Here is a 19,355-nt window from a genome sequence, read left to right as displayed (position 1 = left end):
AAGCATATCTATGGGGTCCTGCAGGGGTCAGTCGTGGGTCTGGTACTATTGGCTTGGATAATGGAGTGGAGAGTACAGTTATAAAATCTGTGGATGACACCAACCTGGGTGAGACTGCAAGCACTTTGGAGAACAGGATTAGAATTCAAAACAATTGAATTGAACAAATTAGAAAATGGATCTGAAACCAACAAGATGAAATCCAGTATGTGCAAAGTACTACAATTAGGAAGGAAACAATCAAATGCATAACTATGAAATGGGAAATAACCAGCTAAATGGTAGTTCTGCTGAAAAGGATTTGGGGGTCATAGTGGATCACAAATAGAATATGAGTCAACCATGTGAGGTAGCTGAGAAAAAGGCTCTGGGGTGTATTAATACAAAGGTCATATGTCAGACTTGGAAGGTAATTGCCCCACTCTACTCAGCACTGGTGAGGCTTCAGCTGTCTCCAATTCTGGGCACCATCCTTCAGCAAACATGTGGACAAACTGGAGAGTCCAGAGGAGAGCAACAAGATTTAGAAAATCTCACCTATGAGGAAAAGTAAAAACAACAACTGGGCATGTTTAGTCTTGTGAAAAGATGACTAAGGGGGGACCAGTCACCTTACCACAAACTTCAAATATGTTAAGGGCTGTTATAAAGAAGATAGTGATCAATTGTTCTCCACATCCACTGAAGGCAGAACAAGAAGTAAAAAGCTTGATCTACAGGAAGGGAGATTTAGGTTGGATATTAGGAAAACTTTCTAACTATAAAGGTAGTTAAGCTCTTCCAAAGGAGGCTGTGGAATCCCCATGATGGGAGGCTTGCAGAACAGGTTGGACAAACTCCTGTCAGTGGTGCTCTAGGTTACTTGGCCCTGTCTCAACACAAGGGGTTAGACTCAATGACCTCTTGAAGTCCCACATTTCTCATCAGGTGTCAACTGACATAGCTCCACTGATTTCAATGGAGATAGGCCAATTTACACCAGGTTGAGGATGTGACCCTATTAATTTTAGCAAAGCCTGAAATATGTCTGTGTGTGTGTCGGTGGGGGCATATGTCAATTATTGTAACCGGCAGAGTTCATTAGAAAACTTAAGAGCTCCTATATGATTGTGCTCACAAACAATACAAATGTGTGACTCATAAGAACCACATCTGCAGCTTCATTAAATTTATAAGCTCTGCCAGCAGAATTTAGGTATGCACAATACTAAGCAAAACCTCCCTATATTTTCGTTATGACCAAAAGATTATTTTTCACCAAACAACAGAAGTGCTTAAATTAGGATAGTTAAGATTAGTTAAGATTATAGGACCTCATTTTCAAAAAAAAAAACTGGCACCTAACAGCTCCTATTTAGGCATCTAATTAAGTGGCCATATTTTCAAGAGCCTCAGCACCTAACAACTCCCCTGGAGAGCAGCGAGAGCTGCCAGACGCTGAGCCATGTTAAAAATCTAACCTGTAATTTACAGAATCTAGTTAATGTTTATAAAGTACTTTGAAGACGGAAAGCACTACACTTGTTAAGTATTGCATCATTTATCTTAGCTCTGTTACTTTTAGATTTAATTCAATATTCTCAGACTGACGGTATCACTTCTTAAAAAACCCTAGAGTTGTGTGCAAAAAGCAAAGTTCAAAACATCTGCAGCCATAACCCTGGAACATCAATGTTACAGCTGAACAAAACCAGACTCTGAAAGCTCTCCTTTACAGACTTTCTGTGATTATACAGCTCTACCTTGTATCTACAAAAAGAAGAACAGGAGTACTTGTGGCACCTTAGAGACTAACAAATTTATTAGAGCATAAGCTTTCGTGGACTACAGCCCACTTCTTCGGATGCATAAGTGGGCTGTAGTCCACGAAAGTTTATGCTCTAATAAATTTGTTAGTCTCTAAGGTGCCACAAGTACTCCTGTTCTTCTTTTTGCGGATACAGACTAACACGGCTGCTACTCTGAAACCTTGTATCTAGGTTCCATAACATCTTTTTATATATGGCTGAGCAATCGAACAGGAAATGTAATGATCCATCTCTATGGAACATTCTCCAAAACAAATGCAGCTTACGTAAAACCTGGCACATCGTTTTTAAACGATCACAAATATGTCCTGTCCAATGAGATCCAATAATCTAGTAAGAATAAAGTCAACAGGAAAATTAGTAATGAGACATCCTGTATGTTCTTATTAGTCAAGCTATTATGAATTGATGCAGGAAATTTGATTTATCATTTCAACACCAAGCGCTACAAACTTACGTATGTCCCTTTGTTATAGGTCTTTATTACCATGAAAGTAAGTACTTTTTTCACATAGTCAATATTGACAATTAACTGGTAAACGTTAAAGACATCTTACAAATGTATAATCTAAATTGTACATGTTTAAAAGTTGCTTGCTAGCTACTTTGTCTACATTGTTAAGCTCAGAACAACAATACTCTCCCTCACATCTACCCCAAACTATCACGCAACATTAAATAGTAGATGTTTGCACCCCTCAGCTCATACAGGAACCAAATGATGTAGTGAATGATTTGCTGAAATTTAATGTAGTATTACCCAACAGAGGGGAAAAAATATAACCACTTGTCACGGAGTGGGGGGGGGAAGACAAGGCCCTACACCCCCGGCTTCCTGCGATTCACCACGACTCTCAGCCAGCCAGTAAAACAGAAGGTTTATTTAGACGACAGGACCACAGTCCAAGACAGGTCTTGCAGGTACCGACAACAGGACCCCCTCAGTTAGGTCCATCTGGGGGGGAGGCCAGAGGGAGACCAGAGCCCCATCGGGGCTCCTCTCCATTTCCCCAGCCAGCTTCCAACTCAAACCCTCTCCAGCCCTTTTACTCAGCCTTCCCCCAGCTCCTCCCCCAGCCTTTGTCCAGTGGCAGAGGTGTCACCTGGCCCCCAACCCCTTTCCTGGGTTCTCATGTTACATGCTCAGGTAACTTCCCTCAAGGAAAGTCTCCCATCCCCCATGCAGACAGTCCCAGCAAAACTCCTCTGCAACCTTCCCAGGTGAATACTCCCCACTCAGTATTCAAAGAACACATCAAGAACATTCCCACTTCCTCACACCACTTCTCTCTCATTCATGGTTCAAGCACCATTCTTCACAAGTCACTACAAGTAGTGATTTCTTTACTGTAAAATATATGTATTCTGGACAACAAGATTTCTCTCTTCTTGCTCCATCTTAAAATAACCAAACTATCTTGGCTCTTCAAAGTAAAGGTCATAAGAACTAAACCTAATCTCCTTTAATATCTGTACCCTGATTCCATGAAAACAAACACAGCTTCATACTATTTCAGAATTTCTGAACATTTCACAATTGCTTCCAGCTCGGTTTAGCAGAAACCTGGAAAATTCTTAGCTACTGTACATAGAAAGATAATTTTGATTAATAAATTGGAAAGATTTTTTTAAATGTTTTATTAAAACGAATAAACAAGGAGTATTAGAGATAGTTGAAAGACATAGCCGCACTTCCATTTTACAGACTAGTGTGTACCAGTTTTCCAAACAGTACTTTTTATAATTTTAAACAAATACTAAAAATGGAAGTATTTACTCAAGGATTCAACATCTTATTTCTCAGTCTGTAAGCCAGTTCTTTTCATTGATGACACTGTGAAACTTCTGAAATCCAGTCATGAACCATCAGGACCTTTTCCAATTTCCATTATTGTGAGATATGTATTGTACAGAAAAGGAATATTCAGAACTCTCTGCTTGTGAGAAGTTGAGTCATCTTCTGGAAGGGTATTAAAAAGAACCATCCACGGACCCAGTGGATACAGTATTTGGATTCATTTACTGTATTGTACACAGTATGTTGGACACTTAACTATTGCCTGCCCATGTGACATTACTACCAACTAAAGGATTGTCATTTTGGTTGTTTCCACTACATTTAATTTTGCGAGCCCACATTTCTCAATCCCTTCCCACACAGGGACCAATGCATCTCTTTGTCCCTTTTCCCCAACTAGGAAAGAAAGCAACTTCTCTACTAGCCTGTCCACACTGATGCTGGAACTAGGGACTTTGCAAGAGCCATCTTTAAAGGGACACATTGAAACTAGTCAATTTCACAAAAAGCAAAAATTATTTTGGTTAACTCTGCTCTGCCCATGCTCCCTGGCAACCCTTCTCCTCCTCCCCCCCCCCCCCAAAAAAACCAAGAAAAAAAACCCTCCCAACAACAATGTTTTTGATTATTTAAAACTTGCATCTCCTGTTATGTGGAAAAACCCAAAACAGGAGAAATTGACAGACTTCATGGGAAATAAGAGTGTACAAAGTGGAAAAAAATATTTTCCTCTGATTTATTTCAGTTAAGGTAATGGACATTTTACTAGTAATACTAATAGGTACAATATTTTAGATGAGATTTAAGTTTCTAGTAAGATTATATTTAAAAAGTTATACCAAGACTGCCATATTTCCATCAACTGTATTATAAAGCCATGGTAATCAACTAGCAGCTGTTCCCAAACTTTATTGGTTCATATACTACCTTTAAATTGTTGTGAAGTGAGGTGATAGAACATCAAATTCACATACCACCAATGGTATACACACATCTGTTTGGGAATGCCCGAACTAGTGGATAGCCTGTTCTTACTAACACAGATTCAGTGTGAAAGCAGACAAGGTCTATGCACAGTCAATCACACTACACACTGATTTAGCCAAAGACTTATAAAGTGCAGATAGCTTTGACCACCATTTTACAAACACAAGAACTGTAAATAATGGGTCAGATTCATATCCTGCCTCATAGTATCAGATACTGCAAAGGAAGGCGCAAGAATCCCCGAATTGGAAAATTAAGGAATGAACTGTCCATTAATGAAACTTTAATTCCTGTGATCATCCCTAGATTTGTTTTAGATAGAGACAGCGTTTCCTACCCCTCCAGTCTTCTGATACAGGGACTGATTTTAATGAGATTGCACATTTTCGTTAATAGCTAAGCACTTCATTCTTAAAGTCCTTCAGAACTATTGAGTATATATCATCCAGTCCTAGTAACTTGTTGCTATTTTTCCAGTATCTCCTCTTTTGACATGTCAGTCTCTGACAGTATCTCAACTTTAATGCCTAAAAATCATAGGTCTGGGGTAAGGCCGTGATGAAGCCTCATGCAAATAATCATTAGTTTTCCACAATATCCATTTCCTCTTAATTGCTCCCTTTGCTCTTTGGTAGCTCATGAACATAATTCTCAAAGGCTTCTTGCTTCTAGAAGCTCTTGCTTATTAAATAATTTCTTATTTGTTTGTATCTCTTTGGATCCTTGCCCTTCAAGCTTCCTCTTAGTCCTCCTAATTTCCATTTATATTTTGCATTTGTTCTTTTCTATTGGTGTCACACGGACTAAGGGAAAATCTACACAAGAAACCCTGCAGCTGTGCCGCTGTAGCATAGACATTTACTATAGCAATGGAAGGGGTTAGACCATTTACTATAGCAATGGAGAGGCGATAGATGAGGGGTGGGCAAACTATGGCCCGCGGGCCGTTTTAAGCCGGCCCTCAAGCTCCCGCTGCGGAGCGGGGTCTGGGGCTTGCTGGCGCTGCAGCCAGGGAGCAGGGTCGGGGCCACTCCACACGGCTCCCAGAAGCAGCCGCATAGCCCCGCTCCGGCACTCCAGCTGGGAAGCAGGGTCAGGGACCGCTCCACGTGGGTCCCAGAAGCAGTGACATGGCCCCACTCTGGCTCCTATGAACTCCAATGGCCCCCTCCAGTGCTCCAATGGGAGCTGCACAGGTGGTGCCTGTGGATGGTGCAGCGTGCGGAAGCTGCCTGGCCGCTCCTCCGCGTAGGAGCCGGAGAAGGGACATGCTGCTGCTTCCTGAAGCTGTCTGTGATAAGCACCACCCGGAGCCTTCACCCCTGAGCCTCTCCCCACACCCCAACCCTCTGCCCCAGCCCTGATCCCCCTCCTGCCCTCTGAACCCCTTGATCCCAGCCCTCTCATCCCCAGCCCCACCCCAGAGCCCGCTTCCCCAAGCACACCTCTCACCCCCTCTCACCCCCCAACCCATTGTGTCAGCATTCACAGCCCGCCCTACAATTTCTATTCCCAGATGTGGCCCTCAGGCCAAAAAGTTTGCCCACCCCTGTGATAGATCAAAAGAATTCTTCTCCCTACTGGCTTACACAGGGCATGAAGTGTTTCACAGCCCCGAGCCATGTACTTGGGCTGACCTTTGTTCCGCAGACCTGCCCTCAAGTGAATCGTCTCCATCCTCAGGGTAAAAGGTTTAGTTTCCCTAATCCTGCCGGCATGCATTGTTTGAACTCCATTCTTCACGTTAAAGAAAGCAAAGCTCTAGAGATCAGTGACCCGGGGTCTGCGTTTGGGGCGCCCCGTGGGAGTGTCTCGGCTCTCGGGCACGCACCGTCCTGCGGCGAGCTGCGTTCGCTGGGGCTCGCGGGTCTGAACAGGAAAACGCGCCCTCGGGTTGCTCGGCTGTAAGGGCGTCTTCAAAGCCCCGCTCTCGCTCCGGGGCCAGCCCGGCCCCGCCGCCCCCGGGGCACGTTGTCCTGGCCGGGGAGCTGGCGCATAACCCAGCTAGTGCACTGGGGCCTTGTCCCTGGGGGGGCCCCGTACCCCCCCCCACCAGCGGGTCTCCTTCGCTCCCCCCCCCCCTCAGCCTCCTGCTCTCGCCACGGGCGGGGGCCTGGCGCCGGGCGATCTGGGGGGGGGGGGGGCGTTGTGGCGCCAGGCGGGGCCCCGCCGCCCCGTGAGGGCCGGGCTGGGGCAGCCCATGGCTCCCCCGAGCCTAGCGGGCACCGGCTGAGGAGCGGCGGTAACCTCCGCCCAGGGAGCCGGACTCCAGCCCGCCCGCGGGACGCGCCGGCTCGGGGCGCTCCTCGGCCCAGGGCCGGACACACACCGGGGGGGAGGGGCCGGGCCGGGCCGCGCGCGGCAGCTCCTACTTACCGCCCAGCCGGCGCCTTCCAGCCTCGCGCTCGGCGCAGGGACAGCAGCCGCCCGCAGCGCGCGCGACCCGGATACGGAAGCGCGGAGGGACGTGAGAACACGGGCCCAGCGTCACTGCTGGGGGCCACCGGCGGGGCCGAGGAGTGCGCGCGCCGGCTAGCGATGCCGCGGCTCCCCGCCCTGCGGACTGACCCCTCTCGCCCCCCGTACCGAGCTCCCGGCCGCCGCGGGGAAGGTGTGGATCCGCCAGGGCCTGGAGATCTGCTCTGGTCACCGGGGGGCAAGTACGCGTCCCTCCCAAGTGTGTCTCGGGAGCCGCCTGTAAACGCCAGGCTCGTGATCCCCCCCCCCCCCACGGTAGCCGAGCACATTTCTCAGAAAAGCTCTTCAGTCAACCTCAGTTCAACGTGTATTTTACTATTAAATGCCATTAAACACATTAAAATACAATACAAAAAAAACAGCATTTCACATACCCAAGAGCACTTTAAGGGGAAATTAAGGCTGAAAATCAGGGGCAACTTCCCAACTTGAGATCTACTATTGATTAATCTTCCAAAGGAAGATTCACCACTTGAAATTTACAAGTAGAAACTTCAGTATAAATACAATCCTTCACTAGCAGGACAGATATAAATAACCTAATAGGTTTCTTCAATCTCTAATTTCTCTGATATCCAACATGTTTACAAGTTTAACTTCCCCTCCCACTGAATATTATTTTACAGATGTATTAGGCTGCATTTTTCCTGTCAGAATCAGCATTTCCTTCCTCTGTTGCTCCATATGTATTATTTCTCCATCTGCACAGCTCTACTGTGGCATTTTAAAGGATACAAGTCAGATTTTCGGTCCTAATCTGATCCTAAGAGACTCACCAGTTTGCACTGGCTGATAATTGCCCCTGGGACTGGGGGAGGACATAAGAATGGCCATACTGGATCAGACCAATGGTCCATCTTCCAACAGTGGCCAATCCCAGGTGCTTCAGAGGGAATGAAAAGAACAGGCAATCAAGTGCTCCAGCTAGCCAGGGAGAGACCTCACTTAGCTGGCTGGTTTACTGGAGTCCTCTCTAATTTTAATTATCTTTGCTACAGCATTACAATATACAGTCCTTTAGCAAACAAGACTTATGTACTACCCTCCTGATCTTAGCTTTCATTAAAGCTTCAGCATGGAAGGTACAGTACTATAATTATTCTCTCTGTACAGATGAAAATTTCATTTTTTTCCTCCAATAAGGCCAATGATATACATTTCTGGCTCTCAAGAGCTATTCACTTCAGCTGTGAATTTACAGCAGCACAATTACATGTATTGTAAATGTTCTGTGGTCCCTGACAGCAGAAACCAATGATGTTCAAATGAGACATAAAACTTGGCAACGTTCAGGCACATAGGCACTGCATGACTTTTCCATGTGTTCCCCTAAGAAACCATCCTCAGAGGAGACAGACAGTAGAAACTTACCCAATAACTCCAATGTCCTCTATTGCCATGTTGCAAAAATACCTCTGTTCAGCAAAGGAGCTGATCACCAAAGTATTGGCAACAGTGGAAACCACTGGAACATTTTGAACATCTCTTTACTATGGACTACAGCCATCTTCCCTCAAGTGTTTCTTTGAGCAAGACTGGAATGTATTAGGTGCTTTCATTTTTAAAGAATCAATAGATGTTCAATAAGTACCTAAACAGCCCCAAAGAAACGTTTCCAAGAAATATATAGGAGAGTTTTTTTTTAAAAACATACGCCATTAAAGTTCCTTTGAAAATGACTCCATACCAACTCTCCTGTCATTATCAGCACTGTAAAAATTGCTTGAGTTCCCACAATTTGAGACTTCATTCCATTGAGAGCTGTACGCTGTCAGTCTGTTTCGGTGGCGGCTGTTGGTCATACTTCCTTGCTGGAAAAGAGTTAAAACATAATTAAATTATGTAATCCCTTATACTCCATAAAGGCATGGTGATCACTGGGAAGGTGGGTTTAATAGGAAGAGTAGCTCTGGTATGAGACCAGTCTTGGTCTGTAATTTAAATAAATGTTTCATTGAAGGAAAACCACTGATTTCACAAAATGTCCAATTCATTAAATTTAGAGGCAGTAACTACTCAACAAAAATCAGATGTTATGTTCTACTTAAACTGACAGGGTGTAACAACCCTTAATGCCACCATTTGTTATTTTTTAATTGAAGACAACAGTAAAGGATGCAAATATATATACAACACTGCTGGGAAGGTTGTGTGGGCATGAATGAATCTATTACAACTTGTAAAAGATTCTAATTAGTTAGAATATCGTCCCACTCTCTGTGGCTAAAAAGCTCTAGAGACTACTAAGAAAAAAAGGATTAGCCAAGTTTATTACCCAGTGGAAACTACCTGGGTAATAAACTTGATTTAAATTAAAAAAAATTTAAATCAAATTTATGGAGATATCCTATCTCCTAGAACTGGAAGGGACCTTGAAAGGTCATCAAGTCCAGCCTCTTGCCTTCACTAGCAGGACCAAGTACTTAATGCATTAGGCAGCTTCTAATATGCCAATTGTGACCATGAAGCTAAGTACCTCAGCCTGAGATAAACTATTTATAAAGACAGCTCATAACTTCAGAAGGGGTGGAGAGTTGGGCACTCAATCCAGCTCACATGTTCTGGAAACCCAGAGGGTAGACTTAAGACATCCTAATGAAAGACAGGGGAGATGGAAAGGAGAGTTGTCATCCTAGATGGGGAAGGGAAACATCTGGGATATATCCTGAAATCTTTCAGTCAGAAATGTGGACAGAAAGGGGAGAGGATCTCCCTAAATTTTTCTAAACAATTACCTCTATATCTTCAAAGGCAATGAAAGTACTAGCAAAACTCATAGTGGTAAGAAACTGTATCTATTCCACCCTGCTGAGGTATCCAGTTGCCAGTGAGCAGAAGTCGCATTATTTGGCAGTGATTTGAAAGCAGAAGTTAGCATCAGCTGTACACAGCAGAATGAAGGCTGCTTCTGAACTACTCCAATAGGTGAGTGCAGATCCGCAATGGCTCAACAACTTTAGTCAAATTTCTCCCCTAAGACTTCTCCCCAAATGGATACGCCTTTCAGGGACCGCCTCCTGTGATGACATTGCTCAGACTTACTGCCATTGACCCACTGAGACAGTCCTGACAAAACCTATGCTGCTAATTTATATATACTTAGAAGTTGTAAGGAAACAATGCAAAGTTATGGCTCCCCCAGCAACTCTAGCTATACGCCTGCATACATATGGTATATTTTATTATTGTAGATGGTATTTAAAAATATAAATTAATGCATAAGCGCTATATGGCCATTGTGGGCCTGGTGAGAAGAACCTAAAAGAAACTTACTTTCTTCTAACAATCCTTTTCAGAAGGTATACACTGTAATAGATGCACACATTTGGGTTTTGTGCTTCCAGTCTAAAACCAGCTGAAAACTCCCGTACCTGAAGAGTTTTGAAGGATGCTAGCTCCCAGCGTAGTGGGCTCCCTGACGCTTCTAGCTGCCATGGAAGTTTGGAGTATCAACATATCAAACATATCTCCAACTCTGCAGGGAAAGCAGCTGGAAGGTGACAAGGATCTATTACAACTTGTACCTTATGAAAAGAATTCCACCCACCCCCCCTATAGCAACAGTTGTAAAATAATCTCCCTCTTGGAGGCTACAAAGTTCAAAGAGGTCTCCACAGAAAGAGAAAAATAGCACCCAAAGGATCAATGAACAAAAAAGTTAAAACTGCCAATTGCAGTTTTCCAGCACCAATTTGGAGTACATAAACCACTCCTAGAACCATCTTCATAAATATCCCACATCTGCTGTGGAAATAGCCCATCATTCTCCAGCTAAGCGGGGGAAGGAAGGGGAGCAGTATCAACCCTGCAGTATGTAAGTAAAGGTATACCACCACCAGAAAGTGCTGAAGAGTTTTCTAGAAACCAAAAACTTCTAAAAGGTAAGTACTCAGAGGAGCATAGGAACCCATTAACCAGAGAACATGACAGATACTGACCCACCCACTCAGTTTAGGAGCCATCTGTCAGTGAGTGAGTTCTCCACGAAGATCAGTTAAGCCAGTCTGCAATCTTGTTGTTCCTTGCCAAGAAAGTAACTCATCACGTAGGCCCATCAATGGCCATTAGCCAAGATGATCAGGCTTGCAAACACATACTCTGGGTGTCCTAAGCCTCTAACTGCCAGAAGCTGGGAGTGAATAACAAGGGATGGCTCACGTGATAACTGCCCTGGTCTGTTCATTTCCTCTGAAGCATCTGGTATTGGCCACAGGATACTGGGCTAGATGGGCCATTGGTCTGACCTAGTATGGCCATTCTTGTATTCTTAGTTTGTGGGACACTAAAAATTCCCACACCAGAAGGACAGTAGGGTATGGGAGATGTGATCCTGTCCTTCCATGCTCATTCATAGATTAGATGGTGGCCTGATTTTAGAATTGAAACCACCTTTTAGACACCAGGACTCAAAAACACTAGATTTTTCTTGGTCATCTACCCTTCCACAACTGTGTATGGTTATTGTTCATTGGGGTAGGGGGAAGCCATCAGGGAGCTTGTTGAGATTCTGAGGGTATGCCTGAGATGGGCCTTGGAGCTCTGCTCTGCCACACTGCCTCCTATGCCAATGCGGGGGTGGCTGGTGCAGCTCTGACAGCTACATGCCAATGAAGAGTTGCCCAACACCAGATACAGTTGGTATTGTGATAAAGAATTGGGAACTGTTGGTACACATAAATAATACACATACAATAATAAAACTTCCATGGAAGCAAAGTTAGGCCAATACTGAGAGCCTATGAAAATCCCACCTTGAGCTCTTTGCAGTTATAAATACTTCTGCTGCACGTTAGTATTTGGAGGTCAGACTAGATGATCATAATGGTCCCTTCTGGCCTTAAGAGCTCTTTCTAGTTGCCATATTAGATTAATTGTTGACAACTAAAATACCCATACAGTAGGGGCCTGATTCTGCAATGTGCTGCACATGGTGAATTTGCATAGAGCCCTATTGAAGTTACCATATTTCAGGATCAAAGCCTTACATGAGAGTTGCACGTGTGAGGACAGAACTAGGCCCTTAGATTTTCCATAATTGTTAGTTTCCGACAACGTGGTACCTTGCACAAAATAGCTCAGGGTGCCCTCAGTGTAAGATTTTGTTCTACTTGTGATACAAAGAGCTACAGTGTCCAAATATTTACTCTTATTTTAAAACATGCATCTTTCTTTGACTGTTCAGGAATCTGAACATCGCAGAGGTGAGAGCACTATCTTACCGAGAGAATACATCTCTAATTGTTGTCGTAAGCGGATTTTTTTCATACTGTCGTAAAAGTTTGGCTCTGACGGTGCCTCTGCTGTAGGAGGCACTGTGAATATTCGCATGATCTTCCTTTTATTCCTAAAATATAGAAAGGAATATTAAATAACCTGCAACACAACATTTCCAAGTATTTAAAAAAGAGTATCTTCCCAGGTCTTTATTTACAAGTTAAGTATTAAAAAACTACCTTGAGCACAACAAATTTAATGTGGTGGGAATGGGGCCGAGGGCTCATAGTGTGGGATGGGGCTCAGGACTGGGGCAGAGGGTTGGGATGCAGGGGGAGGGGACTCAGGGCTGGAGCAGAGGGTTGGGGTGCAGGCTCTAGGGTGAGGCCAGGGATGAGGGGTTTGGGGTGCAAACTGCCCTGGGGCTGCAGTGGGGAGTGAGTACTCCCTCCCAGCCCTCTCTTGCCGCAGCAGCTCAGGACCGGGTGAGGGGCTCCTCTCCCCCGCAGCTCTGGGGGGCCTGGGCTGGGGGAGGGGCACCTCTCCCCACCTGCCTGTGTGGCCCTTGAGAGCCTGCTACGCAGCCACGCAGTTTACAGCGCACGTAGGTTCAGACGGGCTAGTGGGAGGGTGGGGGGACAGACTGGGGCACAGGAGCTAGAGAGGTGACAGCATCGAGCTGGGGGCTGCAAGGGAGGGGGAAGGGCTGCAGGGACATATGGGGAAAGGGGCAGATATGCATGACTGAATGGGAGAGGCTAGGGGTCAGCCAGGGTCTACATGGTGGATGCTCCCCAACAATCCTTCCCCCTCTTAAAAAAAACCTATTCGATGCTTCTCCCACCCACACCCAACAACCCTCCAGGTTTACTCCCTGGCTCCTTTCCTCTCCCTGAGCTGCTCCATTACCCCGGCTCCCCACAGACTTTGCCCTGCTTGAGGGGGGCAGGAAATAGATTTCCCTATTGCAGACTAAATGAATTATTACTGACAGTGCCGCAGTAATATGCCTAGGCAGGACTCGCTTTGCCAAGCAATGTCCTGACTCTGTTGCTGTCTGTCGTGTGGCACAACACACTCGCAGGCCGTATTCTGACAGCCATGGACCCAACTCGTTAAATCTGGGGGCGTGACTACGGGGGGTTGTCTGACAAATAAACTAGGCACAGTTGTAAATGTTGTTTTGGCCCAGGCCGCCCCGAGGAGGACCAGGTGCGCGGGGGTTGGCCCGGGCCGCCCCGAGGAGGACCAGGTGCCCGGGGGTTGGCCCGGGCCGCCCCGAGGAGGACCAGGTGCGCGGGGGTTGGCCCGGGCCGCCCCGAGGAGGACCAGGTGCGCGGGGGTTGGCCCGGGCCGCCCCGAGGAGGACCAGGTGCGCGGGGGTTGGCCCGGGCCGCCCCGAGGAGGACCAGGTGCCCGGGGGTTGGCCCGGGCCGCCCCGAGGAGGACCAGGTGCGCGGGGGTTGGCCCGGGCCGCCCCGAGGAGGACCAGGTGCGCGGGGGCGGAGCGGCTCGGCGCGGGGCCCCTCACCGGCGGGCGTAGACCAGCAGCGCCAGGCTGGCCAGCACCACCAGCAGGTAGACGTTGGTGGCCTCGTTCCAGGCCTCGTGCACCGAGTAGTCGAGGGCGTCGCTGTCGCTCATGACGCCGGGCCCCGCCGCGCCCTCACCCCCGCCCCCGCCCGCCGCGGCCATAAAGCGCCGGGGCGGAAAGCTGTGCGGGGACGCACCACACGGTACGCCGGACGTGAGGTCACGGGTTCTGAGGTCACTTCCGGGGCGGGGCCGCAGAGAAGGCGGGGTCCACAGCGGCCCCGCCCAGGCCCGTGAGCCCCGCCTAGGCCGGGCTGCGGGGCGGGGCTGCGCCGCTCGCGGTTGGCGCTGGGGAGCAGCTCTGGGCTCGCTCGGCCCCGCAACGGGCTCCCCGGGCCCAGCTCCTGCGGGGGGGGGGTCGGCGCCTGACTTTCCCGGACCCCCGTCAGACCGCGCTCGGCCCGGGCAGGGGCGTCCCTAGGAGAGGTTGTGAAGCGCCGGTTCGGCCAGAGCCACCCCTGTTAGGGCTGGGCTGGGTCGGGGGTGCCCAAACGTTAACAGCCCGTGAACCCCTTTCACTAGCGTGTCAAGTCTCGTGAACCCCCGCTTAAAAATGAAAATTTCCAGGGATTTTCTCCTTTACCTGAGTGTAAGTTATAAAAGCCGTGACCTTGGACATATAAAATTGGTTTTTAGGACATGCTTATTACACACTATTATTTTTCCCGAGGACCCCCTGTAACATTTTGCGAACCCCCAGGGGTTCACGAACCCCCGTTTGGGAACCACTAGTCTAGGTATAGCTCGTCCTGCCGCAGCCTGGGGGGCTGCATTAGATGGTTTCTTGTGGTCCTTCCTGCCTAACATTTGTATGATTATCACAGGTCTCCAGGAACTGGGGCCTCAAACTCCAAAAATCATGAGTCAGCAAGAATGTCGCTCCTGAAGAGTATCAGGCCTGGTCTACACTAGGCGTTTATGTCGAAGTTAGCGCCGTTACATCGAATTAACCCTGCACCCGTCCACACCGCGAAGATATTTAGTTCGACATAGAGGTCTCTTTAATTCGACTTCTGTACTCCTCCCCGACGAGGGGAGTAGCGCTAAATTCGACATGGCCATGTCGAATTAGGCTAGGTGTGGATGGAAATCGACGCTAATAGCTCCGGGAGCTATCCCACAGTGCACCACTCTGTTGACGCTCTGGACAGCAGTACGAGCTCGGATGCTCTGAACTGCCACACAGGAAAAGCCCCGGGAAAATTTGAATTTGAATTCCTTTTCCTGTCTGGCCAGTTTGAATCTCATTTCCTGTCTGGACATCGTGGCGAGCTCAGCAGCACTGGCAACGATGCAGAGCTCTCCAGCAGTGATGGCCGTGCAATCTCAGAATAGAAAGAGGGCCCCAGCATGGACTGATCGGGAAGTCTTGGATCTCATCGCTGTGTGGGGCGATGAGTCCGTGCTTTCCGAGCTGCGATCCAAAAGACGGAATGCAAAGATCTACGAGAAGATCTCTAAAGACATGGCAGAGAGAGGATACAGCCGGGATGTAACGCAGTGCCGCGTGAAAATCAAGGAGCTGAGACAAGGCTACCAGAAGACCAAAGAGGCAAACGGACGCTCCGGATCTCATCCCCAGACATCCCGTTTCTACGAGGCACTGCATTCCATCCTCGGTGCGGCCGCCACCACTACCCCACCAGTGACCGTGGACTCTGAGGATGGGATAGTGTCCACGGCTGGATCCTCGGACATGTTAGCGGACGGGGAAGATGAGGAAGGAGATGAGGAGGACGAGGCAGTCGACAGCGCTCACAACGCTGATTTCCCCGACAGCCAAGATCTCTTCATCACCCTTACAGAGATCCCCTACCAACCCTCCCCAGCCGTTACCCCGGACACAGAATCTGGGGAAGGATCAGCCAGTAAGTGTTGTAAAAATCTAAACATTTATTTGTAACAGAACAGGAATATTAACAATTTAAAAAATGGGTTTCTCATGATTAGTTTGATTAGCTTAACGGTTCAGTCATGGGCAGTGCAACTATTGAAAAAAAATCTAGCAATGTCCGGTTTTGCATGATTGTCCTGCCCAAGCCGCTCTACTGGTTAGTCACTGCTACAGCAGCTACAGTAAAATGCGGTCTATATGTCCGGGGATGGAGCAGAAATCCTCCTGTGACATCTCGAGGAAGCTCTCCTGGAGGTAATTGGAAATCCGCTGCATTAGGTTCTTGGGGAGAGCGGCCTTATTGGGTCCTCCGTAGTAGGACACGTTGCCACGCCACGAGACAAGCAAGTACTCTGGAATCATTGCTCTGCACAGCATGGCGGCATACGGCCCTGGTCTTTGGAGGCTTTCCCGGAGCATTCGCTCTTTCTCGCTGTCAGAGATCCTCATGAGGGTGATGTCGCTCATGATGACCTGCTTTGAATGAGGTAGGGGAATGTTAGTGTTGGGACTGTTTTGCCGTTCTTTTACAGAACTGTAACCGCTGGTTTGCAGCCACGCGGTGGAGGCGGGAGAGGGGCAGCCGAAAGGGATCGTTCCCGGGGACAGCCGCGAGGGTGTGGGACAGGAGCAGACTTCCTGCTTGCCGAATTGCTGGCAGCAGGGACCGACATTGATTTCAATGTGAAATGAGGCCATTGCTAATAAAGTTTTAAGCTGCCACAAGTCTACGGCTTACCATGTCTGCCTGCAACAGAAATTCCGTTCTCCTGAGAGGCTTCTCAAATGTGCTGTAGAAGACCCCAGGCACTGAATGCGAAGGCCGAGAATTCGACCTTGTGCTGAGTGCGCATGTGATAGGTGCTGTGCATGGTCTTGTTCACAGAGAAAGACTATGTTCTTTGTTCACAACTACATTTATCTTTCTGAGGAATTCACTCCCTTTTTCCCATTCCCACAGCCCCATCTGCGACTTGTCTCACAACCTAGCCTGTCATCACACTCCCAGAGGCTAGCGCGGATTAGGCATAAGAAGAAGAGGACACGGGAGGACATGTTCTCGGAGCTTATAGCCTGCTCCAGAGCCCAGGCAGCACAGCAGACCCAGTGGCGGGAGAACTTGACCCGAATGCACCAAGCCAACATGGATCGGGAGGAGAGGTGGCGTCAGGAAGACCAGCAGGCGACTCAAACCCTGCTTGGACTAATGAGGGAGCAAACGGACACGCTCCGGCGCCTTGTGGATGTTCTGCAGGAACGGAGGCAGGAGGACAGAGCCCCGCTGCAGTCCATCTCTAACCGCCCTCCCCCGCCACCAAGTCCCATACTCCCCTCACCCAAAGTGCACAGAAGGAGAGGCGGCAGAGTCCCTGCTAACTCTCACTCCACCCCTGCAGAGAGCTCGAGCAGCAGAAGGCTCTCATTCCCCAAAATTTGACAAGTTCTTTCCTTCCCGCCTGACACAAGCCCCCGTCCAAGTTTCACTTTCCCAGTTCCATGTTTGGTTGATAATAAAAAATACGTTTCTGTTAACTACTGTTTCCATCATGTTCTTTTGGAGGAGGGGGGGATAGGGGGTTGGTAATTCGACAGGACAGTCACCTTTGGCAGGGTATATAGTCGGGGGCAGGCACAGCAGCAGGGCACATACATAGTGCAGTGATGCAGTGACTAGTTACCCTGGTTAGTCTGGGAGGTTGTTTTCATGTTATGTGGTGGGGGGTGGGTTGCTCTGTGACTTTGTGGCAGGGGAGGGCAGTTACAGATCTTAAGCGGCGGTCCTTAGGCAGGATCACAGAGCCACACAGCAGGGGATCTGTAACCGTCCTCCCCCTGCCACAAAGTCACATAGACCCCCCCATACACACAGTCCCTATCAGGAGGGGTGACAGGCTCCGTTGAAACAACCATCCCACCGCAGCGGAGCCTGTCAATCCTTGAGTTTAGAAGCTGCATTCGCGCCACTACAGTACACCCGCTCCGCACCACAGTCTGCGTCCCAGTTTTAAAAAATTCCCGCGAATACAGTATTAAAGAAAACGGTGTGCTTTAACAAAGTAGAACTATTTTTATTTTGAAACGTGTGTTGGAAGTGGGGTGAAGGGGGTATGTAACTGGATAGGATAGTCAACATTAACTGGGTAAAGAAACGGGGGCAGGTTTAGCTTCTCAATACACAAACTTTAAAGTCACAGGTTACCCTGCTCACTCAGGAACTTTGCTTTCAAAGCCTTCCGGATGCACAGCGCTTCCCGCTGGTCTCTTCTAATCGCCCGGCTGTCTGGCTGTGAGTAATCAGCAGCCAGGCTATTTTCCTCAACCTCCCACCCCGCCATAAAGGTCTCCCCCTTGCTCTCACAGAGATTGTGGAGCACACAGCAAGCTGCAATAACAATGGGGATATTGGTTTCGCTGAGATCACAGCAAGTCAGTAAGCTTCTCCATCTCCCCTTGAGACGTCCAAAAGCACACTCCACCACCATTCTGCACTTGCTCAGCCGGTAGTTGAAGAGTTCTTTTTCAGTGTCCAGGGCGCCAGTATAGGGCTTCATGAGCCAGGGCATTAGCGGGTAGGCTGGGTCCCCGAGGATGACTATAGGCATCTCCACATCCCCAAGAGTTATTTTGTGGTCCGGGAAGTAAATACCTTGCTGCAGCCGTCTAAACAGACCAGAGTTCCTGAAAACACGAGCGTCATGAACCTTGCCCGGCCATCCCACGTAGATGTTGGTAAAACGTCCCCTGTGGTCCACCAGTGCTTGCAGCACCATGGAAAAGTATCCCTTTCTGTTAATGTACTGGCTGGCCTGGTGTTCCGGTGCCAGGATAGGGATGTGAGTTCCATCTATGGCCCCACCGCAGTTTGGGAATCCCATCGCTGCGAAGCCATCTATGATGGCCTCCACGTTTCCCAGGGTCACTACCTTTGGCAGCAGTACATCAACGATTGCCTTGGCTACTTGCATCACAACAACCCCCACAGTAGATTTGCCCACCCCAAACTGGTTCGCGACTGACCGGTAGCTGTCTGGCGTTGCAAGCTTCCACAGGGCTATGGCCACTCGCTTCTGGACAGTCAGGGCTGCTCGCATCCGGGTGTCATTGCGCTTCAGGGCAGGGGACAGCAACTCACAAAGTTCCAGGAAAGTTCCCTTCCGCATGCGAAAGTTTCGCAGCCACTGGGATTCATCCCAGACCTGCAGCACTATGCGGTCCCACCACTCAGTGCTTGTTTCCCGTGCCCAGAATCTCCTTTCCACGGCATCAACATGACCCATTGCCACCGTGATGTTCTCGGCGCTGGGTCCCCTGCTTTCTGAGAGGTCTGTGCTACTCTCAGACTTCAGGCCATCACCGCGTTGATGTAGCCTCCTCGCCTGACTTTTCTGCATCTGCCTCAGGGAAAGGTGTATGATAAGTTGCGAGGCGTTGAGAGCGGCCACAACTGCAGTGATGGTTGCAGCAGGCTCCATGCTCGCAGTGCTGTGGCGTCCGCGCTGTCACTGACTAGAAAAGTGCGCCAACTGATTTCCCGCCGGCGCTTTCAGGGAGGGAGGGCGGGAGTGATGGACGGATGACGACA

At 48.5% G+C, this 19,355-nt stretch overlaps 3 protein-coding genes across 5 annotated transcripts in view; 1 reads left to right on the top strand and 2 right to left on the bottom strand.

Annotated features, from left to right (window-relative positions):
• SLC20A2 (solute carrier family 20 member 2) overlaps positions 1-7,051 on the bottom strand; it is a 67,563-nt gene extending 60,512 nt beyond the window's left edge. The window contains exon 1 of one of the 2 annotated variants that reach the window (XM_054029394.1): positions 6,970-7,051. The gene's annotated coding sequence lies outside the window, so the exon portion shown is untranslated. Of the gene's footprint in view, positions 1-6,230; positions 6,381-6,969 lie in introns of those variants that run through there. The other variant, XM_054029396.1, reaches the window with a different exon arrangement.
• A 315-nt stretch (positions 7,052-7,366) lies between these two features.
• Positions 7,367-14,040, bottom strand: SMIM19 (small integral membrane protein 19). 2 transcript variants are annotated; one of them, XR_008445051.1, is made up of 4 exons: positions 13,817-14,040; positions 12,291-12,415; positions 10,443-10,561; positions 8,803-8,882 (listed from the first exon to the last, which is right to left on the bottom strand). XR_008445051.1 is itself a non-coding variant. In XM_054029527.1 (3 exons), exons 1-3 carry the CDS (start codon positions 13,978-13,980, stop codon positions 8,818-8,820), a joined length of 354 nt encoding a protein of 117 aa, XP_053885502.1. In that variant the 5' UTR covers positions 13,981-14,035; the 3' UTR covers positions 7,367-8,817. The 2 variants fall into 2 exon arrangements, 1 of the variants encoding a protein (XP_053885502.1); XM_054029527.1 differs by lacking the exon at positions 10,443-10,561 and having other exon boundaries at positions 7,367-8,882; positions 13,817-14,035.
• A 1,352-nt stretch (positions 14,041-15,392) lies between these two features.
• On the top strand, positions 15,393-17,238 carry LOC128838592 (uncharacterized). Its single transcript, XM_054030903.1, has 2 exons — positions 15,393-15,746; positions 16,734-17,238. Exons 1-2 carry the CDS (start codon positions 15,594-15,596, stop codon positions 17,208-17,210), a joined length of 630 nt encoding a protein of 209 aa, XP_053886878.1. The 5' UTR covers positions 15,393-15,593; the 3' UTR covers positions 17,211-17,238.
• Positions 17,239-19,355: the final 2,117 nt, after the last annotated feature.

This window comes from Malaclemys terrapin, chromosome 5 (assembly GCF_027887155.1).
Source record: "Malaclemys terrapin pileata isolate rMalTer1 chromosome 5, rMalTer1.hap1, whole genome shotgun sequence".
Lineage (NCBI taxonomy): Eukaryota > Metazoa > Chordata > Testudines > Emydidae > Malaclemys > Malaclemys terrapin.
The sequence above is the reverse complement of the archived record's forward strand: the minus strand, read 5'-3'. Positions and strand labels throughout refer to the sequence as shown.

Bases quoted from the DNA above. Each gene is read 5' to 3' on its own strand.
- SMIM19 (XM_054029527.1), bottom strand. From the start codon at position 13,980: ATGGCCGCGGCGGGCGGGGGCGGGGGTGAGGGCGCGGCGGGGCCCGGC. The intron at 12,416-13,816 runs GTGAGGGGCCCC...TCTATATTTTAG, and splicing joins CTGCTGGTCTACGCCCGCCG to GAATAAAAGGAAGATCATGC. The intron at 8,883-12,290 runs GTAAGATAGTGC...ACTCTTTTCCAG, and splicing joins ATTAGAGATGTATTCTCTCG to CAAGGAAGTATGACCAACAG.
- LOC128838592 (XM_054030903.1), top strand. From the start codon at position 15,594: ATGAGGAAGGAGATGAGGAGGACGAGGCAGTCGACAGCGCTCACAACG. The intron at 15,747-16,733 runs GTAAGTGTTGTA...CCATTCCCACAG, and splicing joins ATCTGGGGAAGGATCAGCCA to CCCCATCTGCGACTTGTCTC.